The sequence below is a fragment of the Mesoplodon mirus genome (assembly GCF_964341445.2).
Source record: "Mesoplodon mirus genome assembly, chromosome: 18".
NCBI classification, from domain to species: domain Eukaryota; kingdom Metazoa; phylum Chordata; class Mammalia; order Artiodactyla; family Ziphiidae; genus Mesoplodon; species Mesoplodon mirus.
In genome coordinates, this window is record NC_138994.1 from 7,910,294 (window position 1) to 7,926,500 (window position 16,207).

At 50.7% G+C, this 16,207-nt stretch overlaps 2 protein-coding genes across 8 annotated transcripts; both read left to right on the plus strand.

Moving 5' to 3' along the window:
- The first annotated feature begins 532 nt into the window (after positions 1-532).
- HEXIM1 (HEXIM P-TEFb complex subunit 1) lies at positions 533-2,668 on the plus strand. Its single transcript, XM_082605118.1, has one exon. The coding sequence runs from the start codon at positions 1,237-1,239 to the stop codon at positions 2,281-2,283; it is 1,047 nt and encodes a 348-aa protein (XP_082461244.1). The 5' UTR covers positions 533-1,236; the 3' UTR covers positions 2,284-2,668.
- Positions 2,669-3,014: 346 nt separating this feature from the next.
- On the plus strand, positions 3,015-14,345 carry HEXIM2 (HEXIM P-TEFb complex subunit 2). Of its 7 annotated transcripts, none has more exons than XM_082605137.1 (3): positions 3,015-9,211; positions 10,710-10,824; positions 13,369-14,345. In XM_082605137.1, the coding sequence occupies exons 2-3, from the start codon at positions 10,744-10,746 to the stop codon at positions 14,146-14,148; spliced, it is 861 nt and encodes a 286-aa protein (XP_082461263.1). In that variant the 5' UTR covers positions 3,015-9,211; positions 10,710-10,743; the 3' UTR covers positions 14,149-14,345. The 7 variants fall into 7 exon arrangements, with proteins under 7 accessions (XP_082461263.1, XP_082461260.1, XP_082461264.1 ...); XM_082605134.1 differs by having other exon boundaries at positions 10,713-10,824; XM_082605138.1 differs by lacking the exon at positions 3,015-9,211 and adding an exon at positions 9,681-9,701 and having other exon boundaries at positions 10,713-10,824.
- Positions 14,346-16,207: the final 1,862 nt, after the last annotated feature.

Sequence of the window (16,207 nt, forward strand, 5' to 3'; positions counted from 1 at the left end):
CCATGGGCCAACGTCTCTCTTTACAGAATTAAATCCTCGTTTACACTTTAGGGACTACTTTTTAGGAGTAAACCATTCTTGCTTTAGCTAACAAGTGTTTATGACCTTCAGAACCTTTCCGCTGAGGACAGAATACAATAGTAGTCTTTAAGACGCACCTTTTCATAAAAATATTCTGTGCGGGCCCTTATAGGCCATCGAATCTTCTCGTATTCCTGAAGCAGAATGGTATGGTCCAGAACCCGCCCCATCTTCTCTGCGATCGGCCTTCCTTCCTCGGCGAGACATGTGCCCCTTGACCAATGGGCGCTCACGTTTCTCCAGCGAGGGATAAACGATGGAAGGAGGTGGCCTGGAAGACGCCCCCGACGCGCCCTGGGATTGGCTACGTCGCACGGCGCGAGAGGACGGCGGGTCTGAAAGATGGGAACTACGACTCCCAGGTTCCTGCGATGGGGACTCCGTTACGCATGCGCGTGGGCGGGGCGGACCGTCTTCTATATAAAAGGGGCGCAGAGGGCTGGGAGGCAGCAGTTGGAAGTTGGCAGGTGGAGAGGCAGGTTGGGAGGGGAAGTCGGGGGAGGAGGCGGAAGAGGAGTTGTCGGAGGGGGGAGGAGGGAGGGAGGAAAAAGAGGAGGAGGCGGAGGAGAACTGAGCTGAGCAGAGCATCGAGCCAAAGGGGAGATGAGTTTGTCTGTCCTCGGCTGAGGCTCCGGCCGGGCCTAGGGAAGTGGGAGCACGGGTTGGAGCGACACCCGTGGAAGTGGGAGGAGGTGGCTCTGGGACTTTAACCCCTTGTGGGCTCTGCGGCAGGGGATTTAACCCTTTGTGGATCCGGCCCCTCGGAGTCAGCGTCATCGGGTAGTTTTAACCCCTTCGGGGCTGGGTTTAACCCGTTGGATTTAACCTAATCTCCTTGCCCACCAACTCCTTGATCGCGGGGGCGCTCTGCGGGGAGGCTTGAGGCCCACCCCCTCTACACAACACCTACTGTTCCTGCTGCTGCACCCCCTTGGACCCGCTAGCCGGCCGCGCTGTGGGCCCTTAACCCTTTACTGACTTGAGCGCCCCCAAATTGCAACTGGAGTTTGCTGACAGAAGGATTGGCTGAAGGCATCACTGCAGGAATTACAGACCGAAGAGGACTGTGCTGGACATTTCTGAAAGAAAAGAAAACCCTTTTTTCCTTAAGGATTTACAGTCAAAATTCTTCAAACTCCGAGGATTCTATTAGCAATGGCCGAGCCACTCTTGTCAGCGTATCAGCACCAGCCTCAAACTAGCAACTGTACAGGTGCTGCTGCTGTCCATGAAGAGCCGAACTCTGATCGCCCCCCAGGCGCGGAGGAGCGGGTGCCCGAGGAGGACAGTAGGTGGCAATCGAGAGCGTCCCCCCAGTCGGGTGGCTCTCCGGGGCAGGGCGGGGAAGGGAGCCTGGAGCTCCAGCCGCCTCCCGTGCAGACCCAGCTCTGCCCAGAATCCAGCTGTCCGGAAGCGGGTGAGAAGGGCCAGAATGGGGACGACTTGTCCGCTGGCGGTGCCCCCCAGCCGGCGGCGGGAGGGCAACAGAGGCCGAAGGCCAACAAGTTGGGGGCTTCTGCCGCAGGGGGCGAGGAGGCGTGGGGACAGCAGCAGAGACAGCTGGGCAAGAAAAAACATAGGAGACGCCCCTCCAAGAAGAAGCGGCATTGGAAACCGTACTACACGCTGACCTGGGAGGAGAAGAAAAAGTTCGATGAGAAACAGAGCCTGCGAGCTTCGAGGATTCGAGCCGAGATGTTCGCCAAGGGCCAGCCAGTGGCTCCCTATAACACCACGCAGTTCCTCATGGATGATCACGACCAGGAGGAGCCGGATCTTAAAACCGGCCTCTATCCCAAACGGGCTGCTGCCAAATCTGACGACACCAGCGATGAGGACTTTATGGAAGAAGCGGGCGAGGAGGATGGGGGCAGCGACGGGATGGGAGGAGACGGCAGCGAGTTTCTGCAGCGGGACTTCTCGGAGACCTACGAGCGGTACCACGCGGAGAGCCTGCAGAACATGAGCAAGCAGGAGCTCATCAAAGAGTACCTGGAGCTGGAGAAGTGCCTCTCGCGCATGGAGGACGAGAATAACCGGCTGCGGCTGGAAAGCAAGCGGCTGGGCGGCGACGACGACGCGCGCGTCCGGGAGCTGGAGCTGGAGCTAGACCGCCTGCGCGCCGAGAACCTCCAGCTGCTGACGGAGAACGAACTGCACCGGCAGCAGGAGCGAGCACCGCTGTCCAAGTTTGGAGACTAGACTGAAACTTTTTGGGGGGAGGGGGGCAAAGGGGACTTTTTACAGTGACGGAATGTAACATTATATACATGTGTATATAAGACAGTGGACCTTTTTATGACACATAATCAGAAAAGAAATCCCCCCTGGCTTTGGTTGGTTTGGTAAATTTAGCTATGATGTAGCTTGTGTGCTTTCTCCTGTTCTTTAATTATGTGAAACTGAAGGGTTGCTTTTCTTGTTTTCCTTTTTAGGAGTTTTTTTCTTTTTTAATGTGTAATTTGACCAAGCTATAAAGCATTTTTTCTGTTAAAAATCCCCTCCTTAAATGGAGCTATAAGGTGGCCAAATCTGAGAACCATTAAATTCATTCTAGTTATAATAAATTTAATATTTGTAAATGTAATGTAGTTTCAGTGTGATTTCTAGAGCTAATTCAGAATAGTACTGATTTATGTGATTGCGTTTTGGGGGGGAGGTAAAGGAATCATCTGATTTGTCCATTTTCAAAAAACAATCTTTAATGGGAGAATTTTCAATTTGCCCAGTCTTCCCTTGAATGGGTTTTAGTGTGCTACAAAATACAGTTCCGGCAAAATATAAAGATTTAATTATCTTCAATACTTAAGTGTGCTTGTTTTCTAGTGCCTTGGTTTTCTTTCTTGATGCTGGAGAAATAAACCAGTGTTGGGTGTTTGGGGAGTAGAATGTAACTACAATCAGCAGCTTAAAATTTTAATTCTGCTTCTCAATAGCCGTTCAAAAGTCTATTAACAAAAACGTGAGCCTAATTTGGCAGTTTGTCAGGTTAGACAACTTGACAGCCTCATTTCATTCCTACAAGTGTGGTTTTAGTAATTCCCCTCTCCTCCCAATAAGGCTGGAAGGAGTTCTTGGATGCCTGGAAAAGGCTCTTCGTAAACCTCTTGCTTTCTTAGTGCAAGCAATGGCTGGATAAACTTGTGAGGCAGCTCTTTATGTTAAAATATTCAGAGGTAGAGAATATTATATTTATAGAGGAAATGGCCACTTGGGGCATTCCAAGGACTTAACCCTAATTGTCCAATACTTAGGTGCTCCCTATAACAAAAAAAAAAAAAAAAGGAATAGAAGCTGTCCACCTTTCCATGAGAGTCAAACTAAAATTAGAAATGCCCCCTCACTGCAAACCAAATGTAAAGCTTCTGGTTAAGGAGCTAAATTAAGTCCTTAGGGGCCAAGTGGGAACCGTGCACCTTCCCTATACAGCCGCTATTCTCAATCTCCTAAACTACTGATAGCTGCTTAGTCCTTGAGTAGTTCTGCTCTTGAAAATGCAGGGAGGCCCTGGGAATTAATTTCTGCCCCCAAATCAAAATAGTAAGAAATTATAAGATTGTTCCCTCCTGTCACCATGATTAACCCAGCCCATCTTTACCTGCCCTGTGTCAGTGCTTCCCTAAGCAACTGCATTGTTCAAATCACTAGCACAGGGGTTCCCTCACATGGGGCCTTAGAAACCATAGGGGGCCTTGGGCTCCATGAACCCCATGCAATTATATGTGGACTTGTATTATGTGTACATTTTTCTGGGAAGAGGGCTTGAGAGAACATGAAATTATCAAACTCCTTAAAGGTTAAGAACCCCTGGGAAAAAACCTCCCATTGGGAAGCTTGCTTTTGCAGCTAGATGAAATACTGGAGGTGGTGGGAATGTCAAGAGTGAAATGCACCTTATGATGCATGAGAAGCATACACAAATCCATGAGTCAAGGGAAATTATGGCAGTTAAGACTGACTCAGGGCCTTCAAAGCTGGACTGAGCTGGCCCTATTCTGGCAGATGGTCCACTGGAGACGATGTATGATAAGCTTTTCCTTTGGCCTAAAAATTACATTAAAAGTCTATTTTGAAATAGTTTTTGTGTTTTTAATTTTCCTTCTGCCATGACGTCATGCAGCAGTCCCAGAAGCAGCAACACTGCCCTCTGCCTTTACAGTGCACAGCAGAAGCCTCATTTTGACTGAACTATGTAGGATGCAGCAGTGATGACCTCTGATTTCAGAAACTCTTCTTACTTAACAAGATGGATTTAAATATAACCATCTTGTTTCCCCATCTAATAGTCTTAGAAAGACTCTTAGTGCATTTATCATCAGGAAAAAAGTGTAAGTTTTAGGAGACATTCAATCCAGTCTTTAAAAATATATAAATATTTAGTTTTAAGTAACTGTCATAAATTACTTTGATTTACCTTAAGATATGCAACTTTCTGTCTGAATTTTGCTTTCAAAGGCACCGACATTTTACTGCATTTATGTTCTTAGAATGATGAGATTTGTGCAAAATTTCAGTTTTCTATCAACACTTTCTACATTGAAACACTTGACTAACATATTGCTCTAAGGGCAGAGAGAAAAGACTCTGAATTACCTATACTAACAGGATCATGACAGATGATCCTCAAGTCCACTCCAGCCTTTCACTAAAGGCTTTTCTGCTAAACATTTTAAATGAGCTGCTCCAAAGATCATGCTTACACATTAGCAATTTCAGTTCTCTTTCTTATACTGGGGCCTGGATATCCAGCCAGGGCAAAGCACTTCCCAAATTTTGGAGACAGCTGGCTGGACTGCTTAATCCTCCTTTGAGTAAGGAAAACTTTTCTTGGGCCAGCCTATAACCTAAAGTGGCCCTCAAGAGACAGAGCCCTTTAGATTTCAGTTTGCAGGGGAACAAGCCAAGGAGCTCCAGATTGGTTTAGTTCTGAAAAATGGACTAGGTATCTAAAGAGAGGAAACATTATAAAATTAGACCAGACTAGGAGTCAAAAACCAGGCTCCTAGTTATACCTTTGACAAATACTAGCAGTAAAACCCTGGACACATCTCTTATTAAACTCTCTGAGCCTCATTCTTCATCAGCAAAATGGGGCCGTGCCTACTTCACATAACTGCTGTTAAGGATTAAAGGAGACAACATGAAAATAGGCTATCCAAAAGTAAGGTACCATTGGTATTATTATTGGTTCTTTCTAAGACCAGAGCAGTTGCCCATTTGATCAGTATTTTAATTTTCACTTTGTCCAGAGTAAAATAAAAATCCTTTGCTTGGGGAAATATAAACAAACATACTTTACCCCAGTGACTTCAAAAGTGAGAGAAATCAAAGAGGCAATCTACAGAAATAAACAAGATCCACAACTAAATAGTCTACCTTCAGAAAACCAGTGTTTAGGCAAACATTAGGTAATGTACTACAGGTGTCCCCGTCCACTGACACCACCAGCAGGAAACGAGTGTTCACGACAGTGTGACAGAAAAGCTGGCTAGAGCTAAACAGCTGTACTTGTACCTAAGTATACCTGAGTTTGTGAGTGTCTTTAAATGATTTTTCACGTTTCTCAAGCAAGATGACTGGCATGAAATTCCACTGTCCTTTCTCGTGTAAAGTGTAAATGGTTGTTGCTAGAAACAAAAACCAATTTTTAAAAGAAAATGTCAAATTCAGGCCCTGAAGAGTGGGATCTGCTGACCAAAGGGTAACAGTCAGACTCTGTGAGAAAGACAAAATATATGGTCTAGGAGGCGAAGATTCACTACTTGGCCAACTTCTGCCAGTTGTCTTTGAAGGCTGGAAAGCATACAACCTCATTTCATTTCTTGTTGAAAAAACAAAGGCTGGTTTCAGACAGATCAGTAACACAGCTCTCACAACTCCTCCTGAATGAAGTTTTTCTTGGGCTTTACTTAGAGGCAGTTCAATTATGACAAATGATGTAACATGGGTAACAGCAGGAATAATCCTAGCAGTTTACTAACAAACGTCTGCACACCAACAAAATTCTTTCAAATGGTTGAGCTGGTACCAGGAACTGCGGGTAAGTCTCCTGAAACAGCTAGTGTGATTCTATCCCTCAATACAGCACCAAGGGCAGTCACATTTGGCTTAAAATTTTCCAAAAAGAGCAAAAATTCAGAAGAGTATTGCAAACCCTCATCTGAAGGCACCTTCTATTTGATACATCCACTGACTGTGTGTGAAGTGTTAAAAAGCCCTGGATCTACGGTGACCAAAAAGGATATTCCTGAAGGAAAATGTGGGAGTTGTAGAGTGTTCCATGCACAAGAATTTGAGAAAATGACAGCGTCGCTGCTCTCGTAAACTACTGACTAGAATTTGTCCTAGACTCCAGAGCGTCAGAGGAGATTTGAAGTTCTGAAGTCGGCTTTAAGCACGCAATTCTGCATACCCGGATAACTCCAGGACAACTTTCAGGCAAAGGAAGAAGACCAACCAGAGGATGGAAGGGAATGTCTAGGTTAGTTCTACCCTCCTCTCTGGGTCTTACTAAAAGTGCATTTAGAAGAGCAAACATTTGAATTTAAAAAGAGAAAGAGAAGAGGATGGTGAGGGCTGAACAAAGTAAAAAACGAACTGGAAATCAAATAGTTCAGAAGAAAGTATCTTCATCCTGAAGAGGAGGACTGCTGCAAAGAATTACTCCTACCTCTGTCAATGAATGCTGCTCACACACGGCCACTACTCCCAGGAGGTGGCCATCAGGCAAACGTAAAACATCCAGGACTTGTGGTTAACAACTGCTTGGTACCCTGAGACTGACCCTCGTTCAACCTATCTGGATGGCCCATGGCAACCAAGGCCACACTTTGGTAAGGCAGGTCTCCCAAATGCCCCAAATAACCTTTGAAGCAGAAGTCCTCAAGTTCCCAAGTAACAAAGTTAGAGCAAGTAAATGTTTACATAGCCACTGAAGGGTAGTTACTCCAGGTATTTATGAGGGAGGCTGCATTGATACCATTTCCAAATTAGGAAACTGAGGCATATAGGCTTTGTAGAATTTGTCATAAACCACAAAGCAACTCATCTGAAAGAGGAGAGCTGAGGAGGAAGTTGAAGGTCTAGTCGAAAGTTAGACAATAGGCTCAGCAACAAAATGGCCAGTTTGGCCTCATCTTCAGGATTTGGCCTCTAGCCAAGCCAACCAAATCTGTGGTAGCACACACAGAAATAGAACTTGGGAGTTCCTAACTCCCAGTACTGTGTTTTGCTCAGTAGATAACCAAGGGACCATTAATAAACTGATTTTACTCCCAACTTTTCTTATCAAGGAATGGAAAAGCTTATGGGTCAACCTTAAATATGATAAGCTTTCATCTTTAAAAATGAGTACCAAATTTCTGCACCTGGTACAGTATTCTCCACTTAGTAGCTTCCAAAGGTTTAACTAGATGACTTCACAATGGAGGATGAATCACAGTCTGAGATCCTCCGCCATTAAATTCTTGACAGAGGAACCACAAAGATAATCTTTAAAGCCCCTTTCAGCTATAACTATTTAACTCCCACCAAGTTAGTGTCAGCTTTTCCTAACTGGCATATTCTCTTGATCTAAACAACAGTGTGAAGTGAACATGACTTAAGCCAGGTCAACCCACAGCATGAATCAAGTGTCCTGAAGCTTTATTTAGGATAAGTGGTTCAAATTTTAGATGAACCTGAGTCAAAGGTGATCGTATTTTTGCAATCCAGTTCTAAGACTTTCTCTGAGAACATCTGGGGGGCAAAGGGAGAAAACAGTTAAAGCTATGGAACTGTCGCTATGGAACTGTCACTCTTACAACTTAAAAAAAAATCACTTTATTAATAGGAGGAACAGGGCTTCAGTTCTGAAGAAACTTTGCTATTAAGGCCAAATGCTTCCGAACGCTTTGACCAACTGTAATCAGCAATGAGACGCATCACAATGTACCCTCCTCTAAGATAAAGCTCACCGCCGGTCACTCTCCTAATTCCGAGTCTACCTAGGCATAATTTCAACTGACCTTTTAGCAACAACATTAAGCTACCCCTGACCTATGAATCTCTCTGAATTTAGATTTCAAGCAGTAAGAAACAAAATGGTTTCATCTGCAATTCAAGAAAAGAATTCCACATCAAACTTCAATCCTTAAGAAGCTGCTACAGCTATAAGGTTGAGTGTTTATTTTTCTCAAGGTAGGTTTCCCCTGCTCCCCCAAACGCCACATATATGGCTCAAAACTGCAATTTCTATTTTGGTGGCCATCTGGGATCCACAGAAGTGACTTTCAGTTACTTGGAATTTCAAAATAGAGGCTCCCTAGTAACAATGCACCAGTGGCAAAATACTCCCCCATTTTGTTTCGTCTGTGGGAGAAAAGTTCTTTAAACTGGAAAGAATTTGTAGCCTTATAAAGACTACGTTGGAATTAGTTCGTTTTTTTCCTTTAGGAGGGCGGCCATCTCCAAAAGTTTTGGTGAAAGTTATGGCTCAGATTTCAAAATGCAAACAGATGTTCCTGAAGCATCCGAAATGGGCCACTCCATGTTTATTCCCAGAACCGTGGCGACTCCAAGTTGTTTTGTGTCCCAACTCTGCAAAGGGCAAAAGCGCAAACCCCTTTGGTGTAAACTTTCGAGAGAAGTGGAACAGCACACTTTTGGAGTTTCCCAAAGCGGCTGGCGACGTGCGAGGTCAGGTCGTTCTGAGAATCGGGGCTGGACAGGAGAGATCTCGAGGGCAAGAGCGCTCAGAGATTTCCACGTGCCCCGATCTAGCTGGTCCCTGGGGAGAATTAGTGGTTGCTACAGTAGGAAGAAGGCTGTTCCTGTTCACAGCCCTGGCCGCGGGATGGCCTTGGTGTACGGGGGGAGATGGTGGGTGCACCTGGCTCTCTGCCCTCGGAGCCTCCAGCTGACTGCCACGCCAGAGGGACGCGCGGCCGGAGCTGCGACCTCCACCCGCCCTCGCGGCGCCCATCGAAGTGGGGGTTCCCGCTACGCCGGGCCTCGCCGCTATACCCAGGCCGCATGGGGGTGGGGAAAGAACTTAGCGGAGCTCGGCCTCGGGATCTGCGCCCCCGTGGAAAGAGCAGAGGAGAGTCATTTCACCCGCTCTCTACTCAGCTGGGGTCTCAGGAAATACGCGGTAATTACCCAAGAACCCCGCCCTCTGTGAGAGGCGAGGCTGCGGGGCTGCCGGGATGGTTTGAGGACCGGGCCCGGCCAGAGAGACTCCAACCTTCACCCCCCCGCGGTCCCCGGTCCCACCCCCCGCCGTCTCCCGGCGCCGCCACTTCAGGCAGCCCACTCGGCCCGGCCTCTCCCCGCGCCCGGACCACCCCCCATGGGGTGCTCTCACTGCGCAGCGAGTCCCTCCGCTGCCTCCTCCCAGCCCAAAATGGCGGCGGCGGCGGCCACCGATCCTTCTCGTCGCCTTCCTCTAGGGCCGAGGATCCCTCCGCGTCCAAGCCCCTCCCCTCTCAGCCGGATCTGTTTTCTGCCCAGTAAAGATGAACGCCATCAATGAACTCTTTAATTGAGCTCGGATAGGCGGATCGACTTGTGCTTCCGCACAGCTAATCGTTGACGAAAAAGGGACTATTGGCAGGCGAGTGGACCAATCAAAGGAGGCATCGGTGAGCGCGGGACGCCACTCGCGCAAGGGTAGATGGGTTTTAGAGTTTTCTGTGTGCTTGTTGACACTACAGGCTCTTGATCCGCTTTCCTCAGCTAGAAGAACTACAATCCCCAGCAGGTGCCGCGCTGCCAGGCGGTGGGGGGGGGCCTCCCCCCAACCTCAGCGCCTGAGCGGCTTGACCAGAGCTGCAGCAACTGCAGCAAGAGGTAGGGCTGAGGCGTTGGGAATTGCAGACAGGCGGTCGCACAGAAAGACACACAGATGTAGTCCTGTGCATAGCCCCTGACAGCAAATAGGTCAGTTCCGCCTTTGCAGAATCTCCTTCCCGGATCATTTCCCCTCTTCCAAGGAATCCTTCCTTATCCCTGTTGGGTTTCCCTCTCAGCTGCCTGTAGTGCGAAGACTTCTTACCCTTTCCTCCGTTTCCCATCCTGAGAAGAAGGAGGGAGGCAGGCCAGGCCCTGTAGATGAAAAGGCCTCAGCCCCAGGCCGGGCCCCGTCGTGTGTTTTGAGGTGTTGACTTCTGGAGCCCAGCCTGGGGAGGAGGTGGGGGCCTGCAGTCAAGGTTGGGGCCGCTGGAGGCAGCGGGCAAAGGACTCGTCCTCAGGCTTGTCGGAGCCAGCGACCCACTCCCCTCCCAGCCTGTGCAGCCCATCGCTGTGTCTTCGCCTCCCCAGGCAGTCTTTTCCCCTCTTTGGTTGCTGGGGGAACAAAGCTGAGGCCTGGCTGCCAGGCTGCCTCAGTGAGTTTCAGGAGAAGAGTACAGGACGTAAGCCCTGGCCTGGGGCCTGAGGAACAGGACTGGGGAGATGGCCCCTTAATCTCCATTTGACCCCTTGCTGGCTGGAGGTGTGAAAACCAGGCTGGAGGCGGCCCTTCATGTGAAAATGAGGGTGTGCAGGTCTGGTGCTGCAAAATGGCTGCCGCTGCCTTGGTCAAGATTTGCTGGGTAGCCAGAGTCTTCCCGAAAATTCTCCCTCGGGACTTAGGTTTCTGTTATTTAAAGCAGGTGTCACTAGTTAAAAGGCATCTGCTGAAAGATGTGGAACAGAAGAAGGTGGCTGCTCCAAACCAGACCAACCGTTAACACAGCGTCACCAGCAGCCCTGGAGGAGGCCAAGGTAAGCCCCGTTCTCCCAACCACCTGAGTGCCCTGAACACGGGTCCTGCCAGCTGGGATCCTGGCTTCTTGTCTCAGATGTGTCAGTGGATTTGGAAGACCAGTATTTTTAAATGAGTCCCCACTGTGCGCTGAGCAATGTGGCAGATGTGAATTCTGCGCTCTCTCGTGAAATCCGAGCAGCCATTCAGGGTAGAAATGACTATGTCCATTTCAAAGAAGCTGATGTGCTGAGAGCCGACATGCCTCTTCTAGAACCATGCAGCCAGCAAGCAGAAGACCCAGGGTTTAAACTTAGCGTCTGAAACAACAGAACCCTGCCTTGCATTTTGTCTAGGCTGTGAACCAAGTCTGAAGCAGGGAGAACAGTTTGAGCCATCGGTTCATAATTTAGGATGGAGGTTAGCGGGTAGGAAACCACCCAGGAGAGAGGGGAGAGACAGGTTGTATCAGGCCCTCAGAGAACATCACCTTCTGATCTGGCAACAGGAGCCCGAACCCTCCCACCCTATGCTCTCTCTCACCGGCCCCCACCTTGCCCATTCTTCTCCCCTAGTCCACAGCTCCCTATAGGTAAGGAGGGAACTCTAGTCCTCTGATCCACCCTACCTAGCTGCTTCCAGTAAATTTTCCAGATTTATTTAATTTGGAGTTCATGGCATGTCAGGGCCTAAAGGTTCAGAGAAGGCAAATGGCTCACCCGGGATCACACAGCTTCTCTGCAACAGTGGTAATGGTGGAAAGGGGACAAGCCTTCAGGAGGGAGGCAGCATGTGGGGCTGAGGGGCAGGGCTGGCTTGGGTGGGGGTGGGGCAGAAGTTCTTCTCAGTTGGCCCAAGACACTGGTGGTGACAAGGCCTGTCACTCTTTTTTTTTTTTTTTTTTTTTTTTTTTTGCGGTACGCGGGCCTCTCACTGTTGTGGCCTCTCCCGTTGCGGAGCACAGGCTCCGGACATGCAGGCTCAGCGGCCATGGCTCACGGGCCCAGCCGCTCCGCGGCATGTGGGATCTTCCCGGACCGGGGCACGAACCCGTGTCCCCTGCATCGGCAGGCGGACTCTCAACCACTGCGCCACCAGGGAAGCCCCAAGGCCTGTCACTCTTGATTGTATTGTTACTTTATGACATTCTCCCTGCAGGTAAAGTAACAATGCAAACAACAAACAACACACGTACACACACTCCAACGTGCCCCGCCCCAAATTACGAAGAGAACTTTGGGGTCTCCAAAACGCACGTTAGCACACCTCCAGCTCTTACAGGGCTGCATACACCCGCCGTACACTCGCTACACTCGTGTAGACCCACGCTCAGATGTCTCTGAACCGTGTTGAACATTGTAAAACACTGTGCCAGTGGTGGTGGTTATTATTAGAATTCCCCAGGCCACAGACTTCCAGCAATTCATTCTCCTCCCCCAAACTCAGTACTCCCACCCTCACCACGGCAGAGATAAACAGATGCCCTGAACACACGCACTCTTGACAGAATCCTTTCCGCCTCTTCGATAAGGTGTAGAATTCGCTGGGCTACAGACTGGAGATTGGCCCTTCCTCTCCCTAGTGCTTTCCTGCCCCTCATGTAGAAGAGTGATACCAACTTGTGCCTGGAATAAATACACTCCATTCACCCTAGAATGACAGAAGCGAGAGTCTCATGTTCCAATATCTTTTGGATCCCCCCCCACTTCTGGGCTTATGTCATTTAACATATATTTATTGAACACTCACCTTGGGCCATGCTTAGCGACACAGTGGTGAGCTGAACAGACAGGACACATTCTTCTAGGAGAAAGACAAATGGTAATGTGCTAAATGCTAAGTGGGACATTAACTGTCACATGACAGGGAGTCACCGGGAAGGGGAATATGGGGGCTACTTAGATAGGGGGGTCAGGGAGGGCCTCTCTGAAGAGCTGACATTGGAGCTTAACCCTAAAGGATGAAAAATAATGAGTTATGCAAGTAGCTGGAAGCAGGATTGGCAACATGATTTGTGGGGTCAGTGCAAAGGGCTCTTAATTCAAAAATCACTAAGACGTTCAAGACAATGACAGCAGAGCATTAAGCAAAGCAAGGGGCTTTTCTGAATGGGGGGCTCTGGGGGACGGTACAGGTCACTTGCAAGGAAACCAGCTCTGTCTGAAAGATAAGCTTTCTAGGAAGAGGGAAGAGCAAGTGCCGTTTGGGCTTCTGATCAACCCAATAATACATCGGGAGCCACTTCCCATCCCATTTCAAAGAGTATTTATTGAATGTCTACTCTGTGCCAGGTGCTGTTCCAGGCGTTGAAATTACAGAGTGAAATACACGGGCAAGATTCTGGCTCTCACCATGAGTTTGCTTGGGGCGGGGGGGGTTGGGGGTTGGGGGACAGACAGTAGACAGGTAAGCCCAGAAACAGACAACTGGTTGTAGAAGGTGCGAGGCTAGAGAGGGGCCAGGTGAGCTGGGTGTGGGCAGGTCGGCTTCAGGCTGGGTGAACCGAGGATTCTACCATGGGACGGGCCATCTGTGATCTGGCCTCCTTTTTCCTCTCTCTTTAGACCTCTCGTGTTCCTGGGAGCCCCAGAACATCCCCTGAGCCTCATGACCCTGGAGGTTCCCTGCCCCTGACACCCCGGATGGAGAGCCACTCAGAGGAGGAAGATCCCCCCGGCAGTGGCCTGGGCTGGAACGGTAGGGGTCCCCGGGCCCGGAGCCCAGGGGGCTGCTCAGTGGAGGCCGTACTGGCACGGAAGAAGCACCGCCGGCGGCCTTCAAAGCGCAAGCGGCACTGGCGACCCTACCTGGAGCTGAGCTGGGCCGAGAAGCAGCAGCGGGATGAGAGGCAGGGCCAGCGGGCCTCCCGAGTCCGAGAGGAGATGTTTGCCAAAGGCCAGCCCGTGGCACCCTACAACACCACCCAGTTCCTCATGAACGACAGAGACCCCGAGGAGCCCGACCTGGATGTGCCCCGAGGGGCCTCCCACCCGGGCTCCAGTGGGGAGAGTGAGGCCGGGGACAGCGACTCGAGGGGCCGAGCTCACGGGGAGTTCCAGCAGAGGGACTTCTCCGAGGCCTATGAGCGCTATCACACGGAGAGCCTGCAGGGCCGCAGCAAGCAGGAGCTGGTCCGCGACTACCTGGATCTGGAGAGGCGGCTGTCGCAGGCCGAGGAGGAGACGAGGAGGCTGCAGGGGTGCGCCAGCCAGCGGCCCTGTCGCCAGGTGGAGGAGCTGGCCGCCGAGGTGGAGCGGCTCCGGACGGAGAACCAGCGGCTTCGGCAGGAGAACGAGATGTGGAACCGGGAAGCTGGCCGCCGTGGTGGGGAGCCGGGCACCTAGGAGAAGTTTCTGCTTCGTACACACTCAGGCCAGCCAGAGTCTCAAGGAGGCAGGTCTCAGCACCTCTGCGCCCCCCGGAGAACAGCTCATTTAGGTTCCGGCTTCCATCTTGTCATCGCCACAGTTTGTTCTTTGAAGTTTGTTCTTTGATGTCATCTTATTTTTCACAAAGGAATTAAATGATTTCGGTGAGATCACATGGGAGTGGCTAGCATTGATTACACTAGGGCTGCTCTAAGAATCAAAGCACTTCCATCGGAGAGAGGCCTGGGGCTGCCCCCAGCCTGGGAGGACAGCAGACCCCTGCACTGGGGGCTTCTCAGCGTCTCCAGAATGCCTGAAATCTGCTCCATGTATCTGGGGGCCATCAGACTGCTCTGAAGGTTTTAGAGAGGGGAAGGCAGAGGCGGGAGGGGTCTCAGTCAGGAGTCACCAGGTTCAGCCAGAGCCTGGCTTAAGATGCAAGGTTGCTGTGAGGAGCTGGGAACTTCCCCTGGAGGAGAGAGGGCTAGGCTCAAGTCCAGGGGTTTCTTCAGGGTTTGTTCCCAGGCTCCCTGTATTTCCCCTATCTTCCCCACAGTTTAGAGGGCTCGGCTAGACAAGGTCTGGGTGCTTTGTGTCTCTCTGTGCTTGACAGCCTCCCCACCCGCCCCCCATCTCCCAGCTGGGGGTTGGGCAGGAGGTCAGGTTTGCCCCCTGACCTCCTAGAAGAGCACTTACAAGTAAGCGCTCAAGGGGAGTTTTCTCCTGATGGAAAATAAGCCCAAGGCTGGTTGGACAGGGGATCGATCCTTAGCAGAGCTGGAGGCTTGGCTTTCGAGGTGCCTGCCGTGCGTCTGTGCATCCTGCTGCTTTTAGCCTAATCACCTGTGTGGTTAATTCCCTCCGAGGTGAGCCCCTCACCTGTCTGTCTGATAGAGAGCTGAGTCAGCCCGGATATGCCACCAACACACCAGCAGTCTTGGGCTCTGAAGCGAGCTCACACACCCCTCACACGCAGACCCACCTCTCCCCAGACACCTTGTCTCTTGTTCTTGTGGCTGCAGAGTGTCAGGCTGCGGTGGTGGAGGGGAAGTTAGTTAACTCACCAATGAGCCTGTATTGGCTCTGCCACCGTGCACAGGGAGGGCCAGAGGCCTGGCGGGCCCAGCCTAACCTCCGTTCCAGGAAAGCTCATCTTGACAGGCCACACTGGGCGAGAGAAGGGCTCGGGCCTGGGAGCTGCTGGGATGGAAATGTTGAAAAATCCTGTGTGTTGCCAGGACAACTTTCATTTCTTCCCTGTCACACCCAGACCTCTCCAGCATCTTCTACAGCAACGTAAGGCCAGAACAGATTCTAGGAAGGGATGGGTTTTAAGAGAGCAAAATCTCCCATCCTTGGGGTCTCCCCCCACCCAACCCTGGCTGGGAGTCCTAGCCCCCTCCCCTTTGATCCCAGACACCTCTGTCAGGAAGGGCTAGAGGAATGATTATCCCCACTTTGCAGATGGAAAACCCAAGGCTCAGAGAGGAAGCGGCTTTTGGATTCCAGGAAAGCTGGCCTTAGGCCGGCCTTCCCCTGTGGGGTGCTAGCCAGGGACCTGAAGGCCCCTGGGCAGGGCGCAGGCAGCCTCCCAGCTGCTGCATTCCTCAGCATGGAGCTGGAGGGAGAGGGGAGGGCCAGGGCCAGGACAAGGTTGTTTACCCGGAGGCCTGTGTGTGTGTGTGTGTGTGTGTGTAAAAGTAACTAGGAGGGGAGAGAAGATTCCAGAGGGCTGCTGGAGTGTGGGGGAGGGGTGTGGGTGCAGGTGGAGGGAGAGGGTGCTGGAGGTGTATCCCTGAGCAGGCAGGAGCTGCACACGGGGGAGGGGACAGGTGAGGAGCTTGGCCTTTCTTGGCCAAGGAGCTGAGGAGCCTGGAGACAGGAAAGCTGCTGCAACCCTAACAGACAGACACACACACACACACACACACACACAATGGCTGAAGGGCTCTGGGTCAGGGTCACACTGAGGTGGGTTAATTTTCCCAAGGCTGGTGGGGCCCAGGATGGGGCAAGAAAACAGAGGAGGAAAACA

Excerpts from the sequence above, each read along its gene's own strand:
- HEXIM2 (XM_082605137.1), top strand. The coding sequence starts at position 10,744 with ATGTGGAACAGAAGAAGGTGGCTGCTCCAAACCAGACCAACCGTTAAC. Across the intron at positions 10,825-13,368 it reads CAGCCCTGGAGGAGGCCAAG|ACCTCTCGTGTTCCTGGGAG; the intron begins GTAAGCCCCGTT and ends CTCTCTCTTTAG.
- HEXIM1 (XM_082605118.1), top strand. The coding sequence starts at position 1,237 with ATGGCCGAGCCACTCTTGTCAGCGTATCAGCACCAGCCTCAAACTAGC.